An 18,492-nucleotide genomic window follows, 5' to 3' on the forward strand; every position below is an offset into this window, starting at 1 on the left:
CTTCATGATCTCATTTTGGGGTTTTCTCAGCAAAGACATTGGAGTGGTTTGCCATTTCCTTCTCAGCTCATTTTAAAGATATGAGAACTGAGAGCAAAAGGGTTAAATGACTTCAGGGTCATTCAGCTAGCAAATATCTGAAGTCAGTTTTGAACTCAGGAAGATGAGTCTTCCTGTTTCTAAGCCCAGTGCTCTAACCACTACACCAACTAGCTGCCCAAGATGGTAACTTACTGGGTCTTTAACGTTTCTTTAGTTGAATAGAATAGTAGAAAGACCTGAATCCGAATCTGTGAGTTTCAAGCCAGTCTCCCATATTTACTAGGTGTAAAATCCCAAGCAAGTCAATTTGTCTCTCTTAGACAGTTTTCCCATCTCTAAAGGAGGGAGAATTTTTATACTATTCTATCTCAATGAGAGGCAGTGGGAGGTAGTAGACAAGAGACCCAGCCTTGAAGCCAAGAAGACCTTGGTTCAAGTCCTGCATCTGACAGATATTTACTGTGTGAACTTGGGCAAGTCACTTAATCTCTTGGAGCTCTAGGCAACTCTACGGTTATAAATTTCAGAGAAGGGGCTTACCTAACTTGGTTCAGGGAGTTTCCTCTCTTCAGAGTTGTCCATACCAATGAAATCAAAAGGCTTTTGATTACCACATCTATTGGCTTTTTCTTAGTTCTTATCAATCTTGATCTCACTGCAACCTTTGATAAATCTTCCTCTCTTCCTTGATACTCTCATCTCTACAGGCTTTCATGATATTCTTTATCATTTGACCTCTCCTTTTTCAGTCCCCTTTGATAAATCATCATCTTGGTCATGCTCGCTTAGGTGTTCCCAGCACTCTGTCCTGGGTTCTTTCTTCTTCTCCCTCTATTATTTTGCTTGATGATCTTATCAGTTCCCAAAGATTCAATTTTTATCTCTTTCTAAATATTCTTAGATCTACTTATCTTGCCCTAGCCTCTCCTGACCTTCAGTCTCTCATCCCCAACTGCCTATCTTACATCTCAAACTGGCACCTTAAATTCGACATGACCAAAATTGAACTCATTATCTTTTCTGCCAGTCCTGCTCTCCTTCTGATTTTCTTACTACTGCTGAGGTATGGCATGAGGATAGTTTCACCATCCTTCCAGGTACCCAGGAGTGTCTCCCTATTCTAGTGCATCCTCTACTTAGCTATCAAATTAATCTTCCTAAAACACAGGTCTGACAATGGTACCCTCCTATTTAATAATCTCCAGTGGCTTCTTATCACTTCTATGATCAAATATAAAATCCTTTGTTTATCACTTAAATTCCTTCATAACTTGGATTCCACATACCTTTCCAGTCTTCTTAGATGTGACTCATATCTATGGATTCTTCTCGCCAGTGGCAGCGGTCTCTTTTCTATTCCTGAAATAATATTCTCCAACTTCTGGCTTCAGGCATTTTCACTGGCTATCTATCATACCTGGAATTCTTTCCTAATCTCCATGTCCTGGCTTCCCTGGTTTCCTTCAAGTCACAATTAAAATCTTACTGTCTACAGGAAGCCTTTCCCAGTCTCCCATAATACTAGTGTCTTCCCTCTGTTGATTGTCTTGAATTTGTTCTATATATGGCCCATTTGTAAATAGTACATTTGAAAATGGAAAATAGTTTGGATATTGTCTTCCCCATTAGACTATAAGTTCCTTAAGAGCAATGACTTAAAAAAAACACTCAAACTTTCTTTTTATCCCAATTACTTAGAACAGTGCCTGGCATATAGCAAACACTTAATAAAGGTTCATTAAATAACTGACCCAACTGACTACAAACAATTAGTAATAAGAGAAATTCAAATGAAAACATCTGTGAGGATCCATTTTACATTCATCTAATTGGCAAAAAGTGACAAAAAATGAAAGTGGAAATTGCTGGAGAGGCTGTGAGAGGACAGGAATACTAATGCATATAGTGGGGCTATGAATTAATCCAAATATTCTGTAAAGCAATTTAAAACTATACCCCAATAGTTACTACTCTCTGCATAGTTTTAACAATGCTATCACTGGGCATATACCCCAAAGAGGCCAGAGACAGAGGGAAAAATATTGATATTTTTGATAATATACAGAAGGGGTATTTAAATGGAATGGAATATTATTGTATTATAAGAAATGATGAAGAAGATAGATTCAGAGAAATATGGGAAAACTTTTATGAACTCTTACTAAGTAAAGTGAACAGAACCATTAGAATAAGTTATAGAGTAAGTATAATAATATAAAACAACTTTAAAAGATTTAAGAATTCTCATCAACCCAAAGACTAATCATGACTTTAGAAGACCAATAGTGAAGGATTGCTGGCAAATTAGATTACAAAAGGGGACCTACATTTTTAGATAAAATTAATGTGTGAATTTTTGTGCTTGGCTGTATTTATTTATTACAAGAATGGACTTTTCATTGGTAGGGGGAAAGTTTGTGATAATTGAGGATTATATTTCCAAGCCCAAAGGAGAAAAAAATATCCTATGATCATGGAATCACAGATTTTGAGATAGAATGGAACTTAGATGGGGAAGCTGAGGCCCCAAAAGTGACTTGCCCAGTGTCACACAACTAGTAAGTGCCAGATTCAGAATTTGAACCCAGGTATTCACAGTTCTTATTTAGCATGCTTTCCTCTTGTAGAGACAGACAATATGGCATAGTAGAAAAGAAAAAAATCATGAAACATTAAAAAAATTGCAGAGAGGAGAAGAAAGTTTATAATGGGACACAGACAAGTGGACCAGTTTTGTTAATATGTTCAATTTAATATAAGGATTGGGACAAAATAATTACATATATTTTATCATTTTATTCTGATAACCACACTGTGAAATAGGTAGAATGGTTATTATTAACCCCATTTTCTGGATGAGAGAATGTGTCAGAAATTAAATATACACTTTTAAAAATAACTATATAAGTTCACAATTCCACATACAGTTCTCTTTTTTTCTAATCTTAGTAGTTTGAATTGTTCATGTTTGCTGAGGTTTTTAAATTCATAATTTAAAAAAATCCTGAGAATCCAGAAATGGGGATGGAGAGAATTCCAGACATGAAGGAAAGCCACTAAAAATGTATGGAACTGAGAAATGGATTGTCTTGTACAATGAACATCAAGGAGGAAAGTTTCGCTAGATTGCAGAATAAGAGAGGAGTATGATGGGAATAAGATGCAAAAATATAAAGGTGGGAGAAAGGAAATTATATCACTGGTAACTCTGGAGAGAGCAGTTTCAGTTGAATGCTAACATCAAAAATTATACTTCAGAGAGTTAAAAAGAGAATGAGAGGAAAGGAAGTGGAGGCATTTTTTTTCCCCACATGGTTGTGATGGCTTACATTTTTTCTTTTGAGAACTACCTGTTCATATCTTTTGGCCATTTTGTATAACTTCCTATTGTTCTTATGTATTTATATTAATCCTGAATATCTTGGATATAAGACCATTACATTTTATCTCACTGATTATGATTATTGTTCCACTCTTTTGGGATATCCTATCATCCAGTTTTGTACTTCCATTGTCCTATGAGCTCCTGCCAATGGTGCCAATTGCAATCTTCATATATGCCTTTTCTTCTTGCCATGTTTGTGTTCATATCCTCCCTTAAAATCTATCTAAATCTTTTGACATTTCATAGTTCTCTATGCAGCATATCACCTCTGTCATTACTGTCTCATTACATGATTAGCAGACTTCTTTTTTCCAGTCATACATTTTGTGGTAATCCTTTTGATATCACTTTTTTTTTGCACAAATCTTTGTTGATAATCACAAACTGCTCACACTCACCACATAAACATCTCCCTTGCCCTTTGAGTCATGGTTTTGATTCCTTGACTATTATAGTATTCAATGATTTTCAGTCATATAACATCACTGAATGGATATTAGTGCTTCAAAGATGGGTTTTTATATCTGAGAGCATCTTGGGATGGTTGAAAGTATTACGTTGCTCCATTTTCAAAAGGCAATCTAACATCACTTCCTTGGGTTCAGCTCTGGTCATACCTTATGGTACTGTTATAGTACTTGTAATAAATCTATGTGCATATATGTGTATTATTATTAACTTGGTGGACTAGTTATTCAACTGCACATTATAGTATGAATAATAGACATTCATCATCCATTTGGTTCTTCCTTTATGAATTGTTAGGCTCATCTCCTTTTGAGTGGCCATATATATTCCCTTATTTACACCTTTTAGTCAATTGTGTGAAGATGATTTATTATAGAAAATTGTGTGTAAGAGTTCTGTCTGGTTTCTTTTCATGAAAAATAAAGTTGGTAGATATGTAGATTATTCTCATAAAGCATTTATAGAAATAAAAACCTAGTTACATGAGTCAGTGATTATTATGCCCTTTTAATCATTATTTTTGGGTAATACTAACAACAGTCTTTTTCTAATCTACCCCTCTTTGAAATATCTTGAAAATATAGTTCTCAATACTTAAAAAAAAACAACCTTACCTTCTGCCTTAGAATCAATTGATTCTAAGGCAGAAGTGTGGTAAGGGCTAGGTAATGGGGGTCAAGTGACTTGCCCAGGGTCACACAGCTGGGAATTGTCTGAAGCCGGATTTGAACCTAGGACCTCCTGTCTCTAGGCCTGGTTCTCAATCCACTGAGCTACCCAGCTGCCCCCCTCAATACTTTTTAAATGGAATCACTTCCAATACAGATTTCTTCTATAGATACTTGGCTTTGTTCAATAATTCTTCTTTATTTCAACTAATTAAATGTTATTTCTATTTCTTCCATGAGATAATGTTTGTAAAGTGCTTTGTAATTTCCCCAAATCAGTCAGCTATTATTACTATATGACATATTTGCTACTAAGGTATTAGAGTCCTAATGCTGTGGTTCCATTGCCATCAAAAAGAAGGTCAATATAGTCTTAGAAACTCTGGCAATTTTTTCCCATTTTTTGTTGGGGATAGGGCATGAAGTATTTACATAGTACCTACTATATGCCAATTTATATAGTACCTACTGTGCTAAGCACTTTACAAATATTATTTCATTTGATCCTCACAACAACCTTGCAAAATAGATGGTGTTATTCCTATTTTAAATTGGAAAAAACTGAGGCAAACAGAGAGTAAACGATTTTCCTAGGTTACACAGCTATTAAGTAGAAGAGGCTGTATTTGAATTCAGGGCTTCTTCACTCCAATCCTAATACTTTATCCACTACACTACCTACTAGTTGTCATAATATCCACATCTCAGCTTCATGTCCTAATCAGATTTGATAATCATCAATCCATCAATGTCTCCATCTAAGTCATTGATTATAAATGTTTATCAGAATACTGCCTAGGGCAAACAAGTCTGCAGGATGCTCTACTAGAGCTGTTCTCTCTGATACCAGTTGGTCAGTTTCTTATGAATCTATCTAGGCATTCACACCTCTTCATCTTGCTGAACTGTGAGAGATTTTTGCTGAAATGCCTTGCTGATATCTGAGTACATTATATCTATGATATTTCCCTGATCTATCAAGTTACTATATTTTTAAAATAAGAAAATGAAATATAGGCTACATGAGTGTTGTCAAACTCAAATAGAAGTAGATTCCTACACCTTCTTATTGATTTAGAAAACATTAACGTAAGATAATGTATTTTTTATTTATTTTGTTAAAAATTTCCCAGATACATTTCATTTTGGTTTGGTTGTGGACTTGCAGACTCAGAGTTTAACATTTCTGGGGTGTAAAATACAACCGTTTCTCAAATGTGAAATCTAGGACCAAGAGGCCAAAAAGCTTGTCTAGTAGAACATTAAATTATATATGTAAAGCTCATTGCAAAACTTAAAGTGATATATCATTGTTAGTGGCTGATTCTTTTTTTTTCTCTTCCTTTTTTCTCTACTTCCTCTTCTTTCTTTCGTATCCTTCTATTCCTCTTCTCTCTTCTTTCTCCTCCTTCTCTTCCCACATCTTCTCCCCTCCCTCCTCTTCCATAACATCCTTGTGAAATAGGTTGGGGTATGTGGGTGTTCAAAAACGACTAGTTTCTCTGGTGTAAGGACTTGCTGAGCCTTTTTCAGGGCTGCTTCATCTACCTTTGGGATTTACTGTCACTCAACCCTCGTCTATGGCCCCAAGAATTGATTGCATGCACAGTGACCTCAGTAGATGTATGCAGATGATACAGATGGACTAAACCAGGTTGAGGGTAACCTACAGTCCTTAAACCTGGCAGCGAGTTAGAGCAGTATCTATTCCAAGCATGTAAAGATGTCTCCCTATGGAATGGATGAATGAGAACAATTTGTTCCAATGGCTATGAAGGTGGCTGAAGCAGGCACTGTGGAGTACTTAGAAATTGGTCAGATATGGAAGATGCCAAGGTCATCCACTGCATCCAGGACCATTGACAGTCTTCCTGACTTTTTTCCTGCCACTGGACTTCAGTGTCTCTGGAAAGGAGAGTAAGGCTGATGGCTTTATGAAACCCTGCTTCACTTAAATTCAGTTCATGGAGAAGTTGACATCACTGCATTATGTCATTGGTCCTCTTCAAGAACAAAGGACAAAGAAACAAAATAATATTTCATTTAGTTTTATTCCCACTGAACAGATGAAGAAACTAAAGCTGAGTCAGATTAAATGACTCACTTTAGTTTAAATAACTGATAAATGTCAAAACCATGACCCTAACCAGAACTTTTGTGATTACAAATCTATTCCTTTGCCCAATACGCCACATATTCCTATACTGTTCCTCCAAGGAGTCCATATAACTTTATGAATTATTATTTGAAAAGCAAATGAATCTTTCCAGCACCCCAGTGAGGAAGGTATGTTGTAAGGATAGTGATTCATGTCTTGAGACTGCTGATCCTGCATCTTAGTTCCCTGAAGGCATTACAAGTATTTTCAAAGTTGCTGCATTGATTTAAACTCCATTCGGAAATGACCATTTAAATGAAAAACCCATGTGGTCCCCAGAAGCTATGCTACAATTGCCTACCAGCAGCCAGTAGCTGCCAAAGTCTTATGGTTTGAGGAAGCGAGTTTCTTTCCCACACTCCCACATGTAACTTCAGCTGTGATGTTTGTGTAATACTATATCTTTGGGAGGGAAGAGAGAGGAGTGAATGAGAGAATGTCTGTATCAAATTTATTCTTTAACTTCTTTCTCTGTCTATTTGCATCTGGAAAAAAATGTCTTTACCGGTTAATTCTGGGAAACTACCACCCAAAGTTTGTTCATCCGTTTGTTTCATAGATTGCAAAGAAAAAGACTTCTTCATTTGGACAAACATTGAGGTAGCTCAGACAAACCCAAGATCTCCAAAACTCTTAAACTCTTTCCTCAGTTTCCTTCTAACCCACTAAATATTTTGTCATATTTTTCAAACAAATGACAAACTTTATGTCTTTATGACCATAGAAGTTATCAAAAGCTAAGGTTAACAAAGGGTAAAGAAAAAAGAAGAGTCTCTCTAACCTACAAACTTCCCAATCAATCCAGTAATAGTTAAAAGTTTACTATTTAGATTTTTGGACTTGGTGTTTCTACTTTTGCCCTTTGAAGGGTACATGAAATGCTAAGTTTAATTCCATATGTTAGGGGAGGTCTAGAAAAATTAATTTTAAAAATTATGATCCTTAGAGACTAAAAGGAAAAAAGGCTATAAAAATAGTTCTATTGCAGTAGTGGAATTTGTTGCCATCTGTGAATTTGAAAGAAGAGTGAAATGTTAGTTTATAAACATAGCATTGGAGACACAAATAACATGATGAGGGATTGCTAAAGCCTTTTCAATAGCCACTTTCTTACAAACTCAAGGAAAGTAGTAATTTGTAGTATAAAGCAGGGCATCTAAGTGGCTCAATGAATTGAGAGCCAGGCCTAGAGATGCGAGGTCCTGAGTTAGAATCTATCTGCAGACACTTCCTGACTATATGAACCTGGGCAAGTCATTTAACCCTCATTGCTTAGTCCAATGATGGTGAACCTTTTAGAGATGGAGTGCTGGGCCCCACCCCATCCCCCAGAACAAGTGCCATGCTCCTTCCCTCCACTGAATGCCAGGCATGCCCCACCCTTTACCCCACACAGAGGAGGGAGAGAGTGCTCCCATTGGCCTGCTGGGCAGAGGGGTGGGTGAAGGGAAAAACTGACATCAGGTATGGTGAAGAGGGGGAAGGGAGCATCTCTGCCGAGTCCCTTTGCCTTTCTAGTAACAAACTCTGGAGTGGGAAGGCGGCCGTGTGCCCACAGAGAGTGCTTTGCTTGCCATCTTTGGCACCTGTGCCATAGGTTCGCCGTCAATGGCCTAGTCCTTACTGTTTTTCTGCCTTGACATACATATGCAATATGTATGTAATATGCATATACATATGAATACATAGCACTGATTTTAAAACTGAAGGTAAAGTTTTTTTTTTAAAAGAAATATTACCATATATGAAGAGCTACAAAATTGTTTGTACCCCTTGATCTCAAAATCCCATTGATAGAACTGTTTCTTAAAGCTGTTACTAAAAGGGGAAAAAGTCTATATGTACAAAAATATTCACAACAACTTTCTTTATAATAGGAAAAACATGGCAATGGTCTATATGTCTAGAGATTTGGGAATAATTGAATAAATTGTAGCATGTCAATGGAATGGGGTATAATGACACATTTATGAAGATACAGAGAAACATCAAGAAATGTTACAGAACAAAGAATCAGAACACACTAATTACAATATTTTTAAAGCCATTAAAGCAATTAACCAGCACACATTTTATTAAACACCTTCTATGTATCAGACATCATGCCAGATACTAAAGATAGAAAGAGCTAAGAAAACAGCCATTGAGCAAATAAGATGTGGTAAACTTTAGATACTTTAGAGTTTGTGGTTTTATATATGATTTTGTTCCTTTAATTGCTGATTTGCTTATTTTGTGGAGATAGTAAATTTATAAACAAAAAACTCTTCAAAGAAAAAAGAAAGAAAAGAACACTGATTTCATTTTTCTTAAGGTGGATTCACCAGTGGACCAATAAGTTGCTAAAAATATGTGTAGTTTGGTCATTTAAAAAATTTAATTAATTTCTGGTGAAATCTGGTAATAAATCCTCAGGTCCTTTCTCATATGTATACATTTCTACCAATCCAGCTCTCTCAGGTCAGTGGCCAGGGTGTCTTAGATTCATTCAGGAAAGTTTTTTTCCGTGGTTATTGTGGGTATGGAAAGAATTTGGCTTATTAGCAGCAGCGTGCCAGAGTTTTGCAGTCCCCTTTTCCTATCCTTAAAATGAAGCCCTCTTCTACTTAAAAAATTAAGTTGCCTTGAATGATATCTGAAGGATTCATTAAGTGTGTTAAATGAGGTACAGAAGAGCCCCTGGATCCATTGGAGTTACTTCACCTGCTCGTTAACCAGGGTAACTGAATCAGTGGATATGGGGGCCCAACTGCATCATTAGCACCACAACTCTTATGCGTTGAGGCCATTATTCTAGTAAATAAGGACTTTCTTAAACAAGGGCTCTGAGATAATGCTACAACGAATTCAATCAGGGAGAACTCTAGCGGCAAAGGATGAAAATTTCACATGGAATCATGGGTGTGGAGATTAGAGGGGGATGACATATACTGACCTGTTGGGTTTTGCCATATTATAGTCTGTACTTGCTTGATAAAGAATTTGAAACTGATGAACTGTTTTTTTTTCTGGAATTTTCCAAATTTATTTATTTTTTTCCCCTAGTGTTAACTGTGGGTAACTGAATCTACAGATACTGAGTTAGCCAGATATGGGAGCATAACTGTACTGTATTCAAAGTATTTTGCAAACTCTAAAGTACTATATTAAATGTCTTCTATAATCATTAGTGATATTAGGAACAAAAATTCAATATTGAGTACAAATGACACACAAGGCACCGTATTGTTTGCATTCTTTAGGGTGGTTGCTTTGAGTGCTCAATGAGTTGGTTTTTTAAAAAATGAATGTCATGCTCATTTTAAATTGTCTTTGGCTTTTCTTGTACAGGTCACTACAAATGGCATCATTGCCATGAGTGAACCTCCTCTTACAGAAGTCACTCCTGGTCGATTCCCACCTTCCTTTGGAGCTGTTGCACCCTTCTTGGCTGACCTGGACACAACAAATGGTGGAAAGGTTTATTATCGGGAAGATTCTTCCCCTGCTGTTGTCCAGCTGGCTTCAGATTGTGTCCGAAGAGGTTTCCCTAAGGTCTCTTTCCAACCCAAGAGTGTGGTGGTGGTCACCTGGGAATCCATGCCTCCTTACCAAGGGTTACAAAGAGATCCAATCCAAGAAGGCAAGGTAAATATATTCCCTTGGGTTCTAACACAAATATTCTTATCATACCAGTCAGTCAACAAAAGCATTTATTAAGTTCCTGGTACTCTGCTAAGTCCTGGTAATACAAAGAAATATGAAAACATGGAGCCTTAAGGATCTCGAGTCTAGTAAGGGAGATAACATGCAGATATCTAGGTAAATTCAAACTTTATACACACACACATATGTACAATGTATATGAATGTAACCTGAAAGGAGAAAACATTAGCTGCAGATACCATAAACATAGAGAAATTCAATGAGGCTAAATAGAAAGTTTTAGAGAAACATTCCATTCTTTAGTGAAAATTTAGAGGTTTTCTTTGTATACTCAGCCTTAGCATAGACATGAGTACTTAATAAATGTTTGTTGAACAACTGACATCAGCTAGTACTTTTAGTTGTCAGTGGAAAGCAGTGAGTACATAAAATAAATTTGAATATGATTGTTCATGGTATAGTTCTACCTCATAGGTAAAATCATTTTATAGTGAAATCCTTTAAGTATTTCTTTAAATTAACCTCTAAGAAAAGGACTCAAGACAAACTTGTCTGATTCTGAATTCAATGCTTTATTCTTTTTGAGAGCTCACTTGTTACTTAAGCAGCAAAACCATGCAAACCAACACTGGTTTTTTTTAATTTTAATTTTAATTTCCAAATTTTAATTAAAAATGATCCCAACACATTGGCCACATGTTGAAACATATACTAGATTGACTGGTGGTCATGTTTGTTAGACTGACTTTTTTTTTTTGGTGCTTTATCTGCAAAACATGTTAGTTTCTCATACAATTCTCTAAGTTCATAAATTGCAGAGAAGGTGCCAATCTGTATTGGGAGAGGAAGTTCTTCACTGTAACATGCCTTGGGTCACATAACCAGTATGTGTCAGGAAGAGACTTGAACCCAATTCTCTATCCTTTTGGGACATTGCCTCTCATTTTTTGTGAAAATAATCAAATTATATGGGGAAGACCTATACCAGTTTATCTTTGAGGAAAAATAATAAATTATATTTCCTACATCTGGTGAATTTTGTTAGATCATGGAGCTGAAAGGAAACTTACACTGGAATGTAATTCATTTCCATGGCTTTGTCTAGGATTTCATTTATATTTAGTGTGGTTGAATACTTAATGTAGCATGTTCTGTTTTACCAGTTTGTTGGCTCCTTTTTGTTATATTGCTGACTGGTTGTTCCAGGAGAACTCAGAACCAGAAAGTCCTTTACTTGCCATCTTTTCATAGTCTAAGGAATGATAGTTTCCTTGATATCAGGATCTTGTGTCACATTCTAGAAGTCCTAACACTGCAGTTACTGGCTAACTTTGGTATCACTGGCTATACACAACTATCTCCTTTTTTTGAAACGGAGAGGTTATAGCCAACATGCCCTTAGATAAAGCTGAAGTTTAGAATATCATGGAAGACTTATAAATCACTATCTCCCCATTTATTTTTATTTTATTGATTATGACAATTTTTCCATGGTTACATGATCCATGTTCTTTCCCTCCCCTCCTCCTCTCCCATAGCCAACATGCAATTCCACTGGGTTTTACATGTGTTATTGATCAAGACCTATTTCCATTTTATTGACTATCTCCCCATTTAGCTAAGAAGTTTATGCTGGAATGGGGTTTCTGAAACAAAGGGTGCTGCCCCTCTCACTCTCTACATGGGGTGTAACCTACTGAAGATTATAGGAATGGAATTGGGCATGAAAGAAAAAGACTGGGCAAAGTACTCCCTGAGCAAAGTCTGACTTTATTTGGTGAGCAAGGCAAACAAGTCAGAGACCTACAGATTCCCCACTTGAATCTGAGACACCAAATCTTCAACTATGACAGATTTTTAAAGGCAAAAAGAGGAACTTACAGAGTAGGGGGTAAATATTACAAGGATCATTCTCAACATAAGCAAATAGAACTTAAAAATCATGATCAGGTTGGGACACTTTAACTTGGGCTTCTTACAAGTCATTCTTGATGTGGTATATTCCAACGACCTCGTCTGAGAAATCCTCTGAGCCCATTTAGGGCTTGCTGTCCTCCTACATGAATCAGTTTGATATGAAGAATAGTATCATGTAATATAATCACACACTTATGATTAGTGTAGTAACACACTTATGGTAACATACTTTTAAAAGCATTCCTCAGGTGCCATGCTGGGATTGCATTCTTAATCTGGTAAAATACCCAGACTTTTGCTTGGGACTATAGTCTTACTACAAATCACATGATTGCCAAGTATCAAACTGAAGGGATTTTTAAGGTAATACAAATGAGGGGCTGCTTAATTAAATTTCCTTCTTCCTTCAGCCCTCCCCAGATAAATCTGAGAAATGGGCTGCTACAATCCAAATACATAGAAGGCATTCCTCTGTGTGTGACACATGGACCAGAGGGGGCATTCCTCTACTGAAGTGCACAGGTAAAGATGGAAGGGGAAGAAGAGGAAAGGAAAGAGAAGAAAATGAAACAGTCAGAGGTGGTTAGAGATGTTGCACCAGAAGTATCAGGGACTACTGGTGGTGGTTTAACAGTTGTTGATCTGAGGTGATGGCAATGTTCTCATCTTGATGATTGCCCACAGGGAAGAGTGACCTTGGCAGTAGCTGTAGGGAAGTTGTCTTTTGAAGATGGGCTGTCTGGGGTGATTGAATGCTGATCCCAGCCAGGAATGAGGATCAATTGTGCTTATAGTCTAGAGTTATAGGGGTAGCTTAGAGAGGAAATTGCAACAAATATGCCTATTGCCCTATATGGTTCTTCAGTCGTAATGGATTTTATATCTAACCAAGGCACAATTGCTGGAAGTTATTATAGTCATCAGGTTCAGAGTCAGGGTCCAAATGTTCACCTATGGACTCAGGAGTTTTACTTGGTAGCTCCATGGTCCCATTTTGGTCACCTTGGAGTGGTAGAAGGTGGTACAGCTGACAAACAAAGCCACACAACTGGGATGCTGAGAGAGGAGAGATGTTTAAAGATGTGAGGGAAATAGTTTACACAATTAGCCAAGGAAATAAAAGGGGAAGAAATGAAATGGGTCCTGGTAGTGTAAAATTTCACAGTAAATATAACTCAAAAGATAAAAAGCTATTGAAGTAACAAGGAACGATTTCAACTTTCAAAACTTCAAGCTTCAGAACTTCAAGGTCATTAGATTTAGGAAATTAACAACTTTGAAATAGGAGAAATACCAGGGGCAATCCATACTTAAAAGAGGTGTCAAAGAAAGAAAATAGACTGGACTAGTAGAGGCAGCTTCTTTTGCTGTAGAACCTATTCTGTAATTTCCAAGGGGGACAAAGAGCATGAAAAGAGCAATATTAAAGAACATTTTTTTAAAAAGTAATTCTTGAAATGAGATTCCCCTCTTGTGGGAAAAAGAAAGTATGGAAGGATCTGTTCTTTATATTCAGACAGGGACAGGGTAGAAACATTGTAGGACTTGATCTTCATACAAAGAGTGTCAAGAAACAGTGAAATGGGTGGAGGCCTAAGGAGAAACAAAGTGAGAAATGTGTGGCAGAGAGCTTTATGGTGAGGCAGATCCTTGTAGAAAAGCTACTTCAAAGTATGCCGCTTGTAAAAGAAGGGACTTGTGGACTTATATTTATTGAGTTTTCTATATGAGAAGGAAGAAGGGAAATGCAAATGAGTTCCTTGCTTAATCTCAGGCAGAAGGTTAGAGAGGCATAGGAATGACAAAGCGGTTCACTCTGGCTCAAAGTTGACTTAGATTGACAACTGAGTCATGGCAGAGTTTTATCTGGCTCTTCCCCAATGTTATTAACCCAACTTATTCAGGGAAATGGTAGAAGCCATCTGTATTGTGCTGATGTCCTGAATGGAGGTCCAATAGCCTCCTAACAGTCATACTTGAAAGGAAGCATTTCAGGAATATTTTGTTTCAAATTCCAAACACTTAGAGCACAATTCAGAATTGAGATTTATCACTTTCAAAGCAATTCAACTCTCCTAACTTAGTATTAACCTGTAACATATACACTCACTATTTTGAAACAAAGATAATTTTTAAATTGTCAATGAAGAAATTAAAGCATTTCTCTTTGTCATATTTTCTGATTATTTCAATATCTGTCTTTTGTCTTGGTCCCATTTCAATGTGGCCAGCATTGATGATGGGAGAGAGAGAAAATCACACACAAACACACATACACCCCAATAGTAAAAGTTTTATTATTCACAATTTCCTCTTTCACCCACAGCCAATCAGCCTGAGGGCAAAGTCATGAGCTTAGATAAAGCTTAACAGCATCTGCTAATAGGAATTGATACAGATAGTACATATAAACAGACTTGAAATGAAAATACTGGAATAGAATATCCCTCTTATTTTCTATAAAGGGAAGAAGTAAATTCTAAATTCTAAGTCCCCAACTCTAAGTTTTTTTAAAGTAAGGCTAATAATTTGAAGATTATTATTGGTGTCTAGATATTAAACTCTTAATTTTTTATTTTTTAGCTATTTTATTTTATTTTATTGTTTAGCTATACCCAATTCTTTAACTAATTAGAAAGCTTCCTTAAAAACTTTGTACATATTTTACTCACTGAGTTTTAGACTTTGTCATGCAAGCCTTCTATAGGAATTCTGCCCCTACCACCTTACCTGCAGCAATCTCCCTAGTGGACTATTGATAACAAACACTTAAAACTTTTACTCAGGTATTCTCAGGTATATTCTTAATCTGGTTACATACACAGACTTTTGTCTGGGAATATATTCTAACTATAAATCACATGGTTGTAAGGTATCAAACTAAAGGGATTCTTAAGCTCATACAAATGAGGGGTTGCTGAATTAAATTACCTGTAGTCAGTTTGAGTGTTTGGGGATGTTTTTGCAGATTTTAAACTGAATTTAAAATTTTCTCCACAGAGAAACACATTCCAGGCTGTCCTAGCTTCCTCCGACTCCAGTTCATATGCCATTTTCCTTTATCCAGAAGATGGTTTGCAGTTCTATGCCACATACTCCAAGAAGGATGAGAACCAAATTTCTGCTGTGGTTGCATTTAGTCAAGGTTTAAGGGGTTTCTTATGGAAAAGTGATGGTGCCTACAACATATTTGCTAATGACAGAGAGTCCATTGAAAATCTGGTCAAGTATGCTTTCTTTGTTCTTAAGTGTATGGTCTTCTTCCTGCCACCCCATGTCCCTCTATTAACCCCTTTGGCTCTTCCTGTTTTTCAAATGGCATGGTTGTATGTCACCTGATGGTGTCTGTCTTCTGTGATTTAATTTTTAAAAAATATATAATTTTGAAATTTTATAGATATTTGTTTTTATATCAGCTTTGTTTCCAGATACAGCCTTCTCCTCACATTATTCAATGAGTCATCTTTTGTGACAAAGAATAAAACAGAAAAAAGACATTTTTAAAAAGCAGTTCTATAAAATTAACAGACATAGAGGATCATAGCTCTGTAGCTGGAAGGAAGCTCAGAGACCATCTAATTCAATCCCTTCATTTTACATACAAGGAAATTAGGTGATTTACCCAGTGTCATATAGGTAGTAAGAATTGAATCCAGTTCCTCCAATTCCAGGGCTAGTACAGTGCTCTTTTCCACTGAGTCTAATATCTGCAGTACTCCACAACCATAGGCTATGGCTTATTTTTTAGATTTCTGTAATACCTTTTATGGGGAAAGAGTTCATTCTGCTGTGTGAGTCAAGTAACCGTATGTCCTGTGTTTATGGGATTGTCACGATTGCCAGCAATTTGTATTAGCACCTCAAGGAATGTGAAGCACCAAACCTTTCTCTTAATGTGAACCCAGACTCTGAGAAAAAAAAGGACCCAAACTTTCTACAAGGAAAGATTTTCATAGTAGGAAGGATCAGAAGGAGGTTTCCTTTAAAAAAAATGCTAGACCTGGAGTCAAGGCTCCTTAATTCAAATCTTAACTTAATTACATAATTTTTGATCTTGGGCATGTCTTTTAACCTCTTGAGGCCTCAGTTTCCTCATCCTTAAAATAAGAGGATGGGCTAGATGACTCTGTGGTTCCTACTAGCTCAAACTTATGGCCCTGCAGAAAAGGAGAAGATATTTATACTGGACTTTCCTGACCAAAATTAATTTTCTCTCTCTGTGTGTCTGTCTGTTTCTGTCCCTGTCTCTGTCTCTCTTGCCTGTTTGTTTCTCTCTTGATTAACTTCAAGGTTGCCTTGATTTTTTTTAACTTTTCTTAGTGTACTTCTAAAGCTTTCCTGATTGATGGCATATTCTCCTTTTCCAGTCTGTCTTCTCTATGCATAAATCTGTGTTGGAATATTTTTAAAATATCTATAGTATAAGCAAAGGAATAAAACTGAGGAAGGGGTGGAAATTAAAGAGAAAAGGAAAGAGAGAGTAGCCAAGAAAAAGGGATGGATTAAAAAGGGAGGGAGGACAGAACATTTTTGGTAGCTTTGGTATTTATCACTAAGAATCTTGTTATAAGCCAAGGATTTTCACCAATAAGATGAGAATCAATGGCATTTTAAGACAAAATAGTTTCTCTTAATTCCACCTCCCAAACAAGTAACTCAAAGGAGATTTGCTTAATTGGGAACACCTTCTCTAGTATCTGTGACTAGAGTTCTCTGTGCTCATCAGAACATAGCACAGCACAGCGGCCCTGGAATTTCTTAGTTCTGTGGCATGCCAGATATCCATTCATTTGGACCCATTCTCCCAGGCAATGCCACTTTTGATAAGAATGCTATTTTGGTACACTACAAAAGATTTCAGATATGTAGGTCTTAAGGCTGGGGAAGGTTCTGTTTTATGTCTGTATGGGCTATCTGTGATTTGTTTACTAATTTTGGATAGGAATGCTTTCTGAGAGTTGCTGTCCTATTTTGTCCCTAGGAGCAGCAATGCAGGACGTCAAGGTGTCTGGGTTTTTGAGATTGGGAGCCCTTCCACTGCCAGTGGTGTGGTGCCAGCTGATAGCAGCCTTGGACCTGATGGTGCAGAATATGAAGACGAGGAGGATGAAGACTATGACCTGGTGAGCGTGTCTGAGAGGTCTCTGGGCTTTGAGGATGTGGGCACCACAATTGACCCCTATGACATCCCCAGGAGGGGAGATGAAAACACATATGATGTGTTGAATCCCATCTCACCACGTCATGCCAGTTCGGAGAGACCACCTCTAGAAGAATCCATTGTGGAGGGTCAGTACCCGGATCCTTCTACTAGGGGAACCAAGTCATTCCTGTACCCAGCTGAGAGATTTCCCCAGCAGGTCATACATGTGGATGAAGTAGAGGAAACAGGGATTGGTAAGGAACTTGCTCCATATTTGAGAACTTACGTGCATGTGTGTGTGCAAGATTAATGTTTGAGTTGCCATTGATGTACAATGTAGATAATTCTGTTAGATTTTTAATATAGAATTCAAAGAATTTAGAATAGTAGAGATCCGAGTGATTATATAGTCCAAGAATTTCCCAAAGGGTCTGTGACTAGATTTTAAAAGGTCTATAAACTGGAACTTATTTTTTCCCCCAGATTACATGTTGATATAATTTTTTAATAACTGTTTTCTGAAATTTTATTGATCATTCTAATATTTTATTCAGTCCTTTCTCTCACCTTCCATTCAATTCTTCCCCCTTCTCCAAGATGGTAAGTAATATTATTTCCATGTTCATCATCTTCTGAAACAAGACATATATTGCTTACACTAGAGAAAAATTCATTCATGAAATAAAGTGCAGAATAGTATGCTTTGAACTGGGATTTTTTTCATTTCATTTTATTTTAACTTTTTTAACTTTTTAAATATTTTTCCATGGTTACATGACTTTTTATTTCCCTCCCCTCTTCCCTTCCAACTCTGGGAACTGACAAGCAATTCCATTGGATTATATTTCTGTTATCACTTGATACCTATTTCCATGTTATTCATTTTTCTAATAGAACAATCTTTTGAAACCAAAACCCCAAATCATGTACCCATATAACCAAGTGATGAATCATGTTTTTTTTTCTGCATTTCTACTCCCACAGTTCTTTCTTTTAATGTGGATAGCATTCTTTTTTCCTAAGTCCCTCTGGATTGTCCTGGATCATTGCTTGCTATTAGTAGCAA

The 18,492-nt window shown here is 36.7% G+C and overlaps 1 protein-coding gene across 1 annotated transcript in view; it reads left to right on the forward strand.

Moving 5' to 3' along the window:
* Window positions 1-18,492, forward strand: part of NID1 (nidogen 1) — a 111,618-nt gene that overhangs the window by 11,782 nt on the left and 81,344 nt on the right. The window contains exons 2-4 of the mRNA XM_044671716.1: window positions 10,052-10,348; window positions 15,284-15,510; window positions 17,265-17,680. Of these exons, the coding sequence (XP_044527651.1) occupies window positions 10,052-10,348; window positions 15,284-15,510; window positions 17,265-17,680 (940 nt within the window). The remainder of the gene's footprint in view (window positions 1-10,051; window positions 10,349-15,283; window positions 15,511-17,264; window positions 17,681-18,492) is intronic.

The sequence above is a fragment of the Gracilinanus agilis genome, chromosome 4 (genome assembly GCF_016433145.1).
Source record: "Gracilinanus agilis isolate LMUSP501 chromosome 4, AgileGrace, whole genome shotgun sequence".
Classification (NCBI taxonomy): Eukaryota; Metazoa; Chordata; class Mammalia; order Didelphimorphia; family Didelphidae; genus Gracilinanus; species Gracilinanus agilis.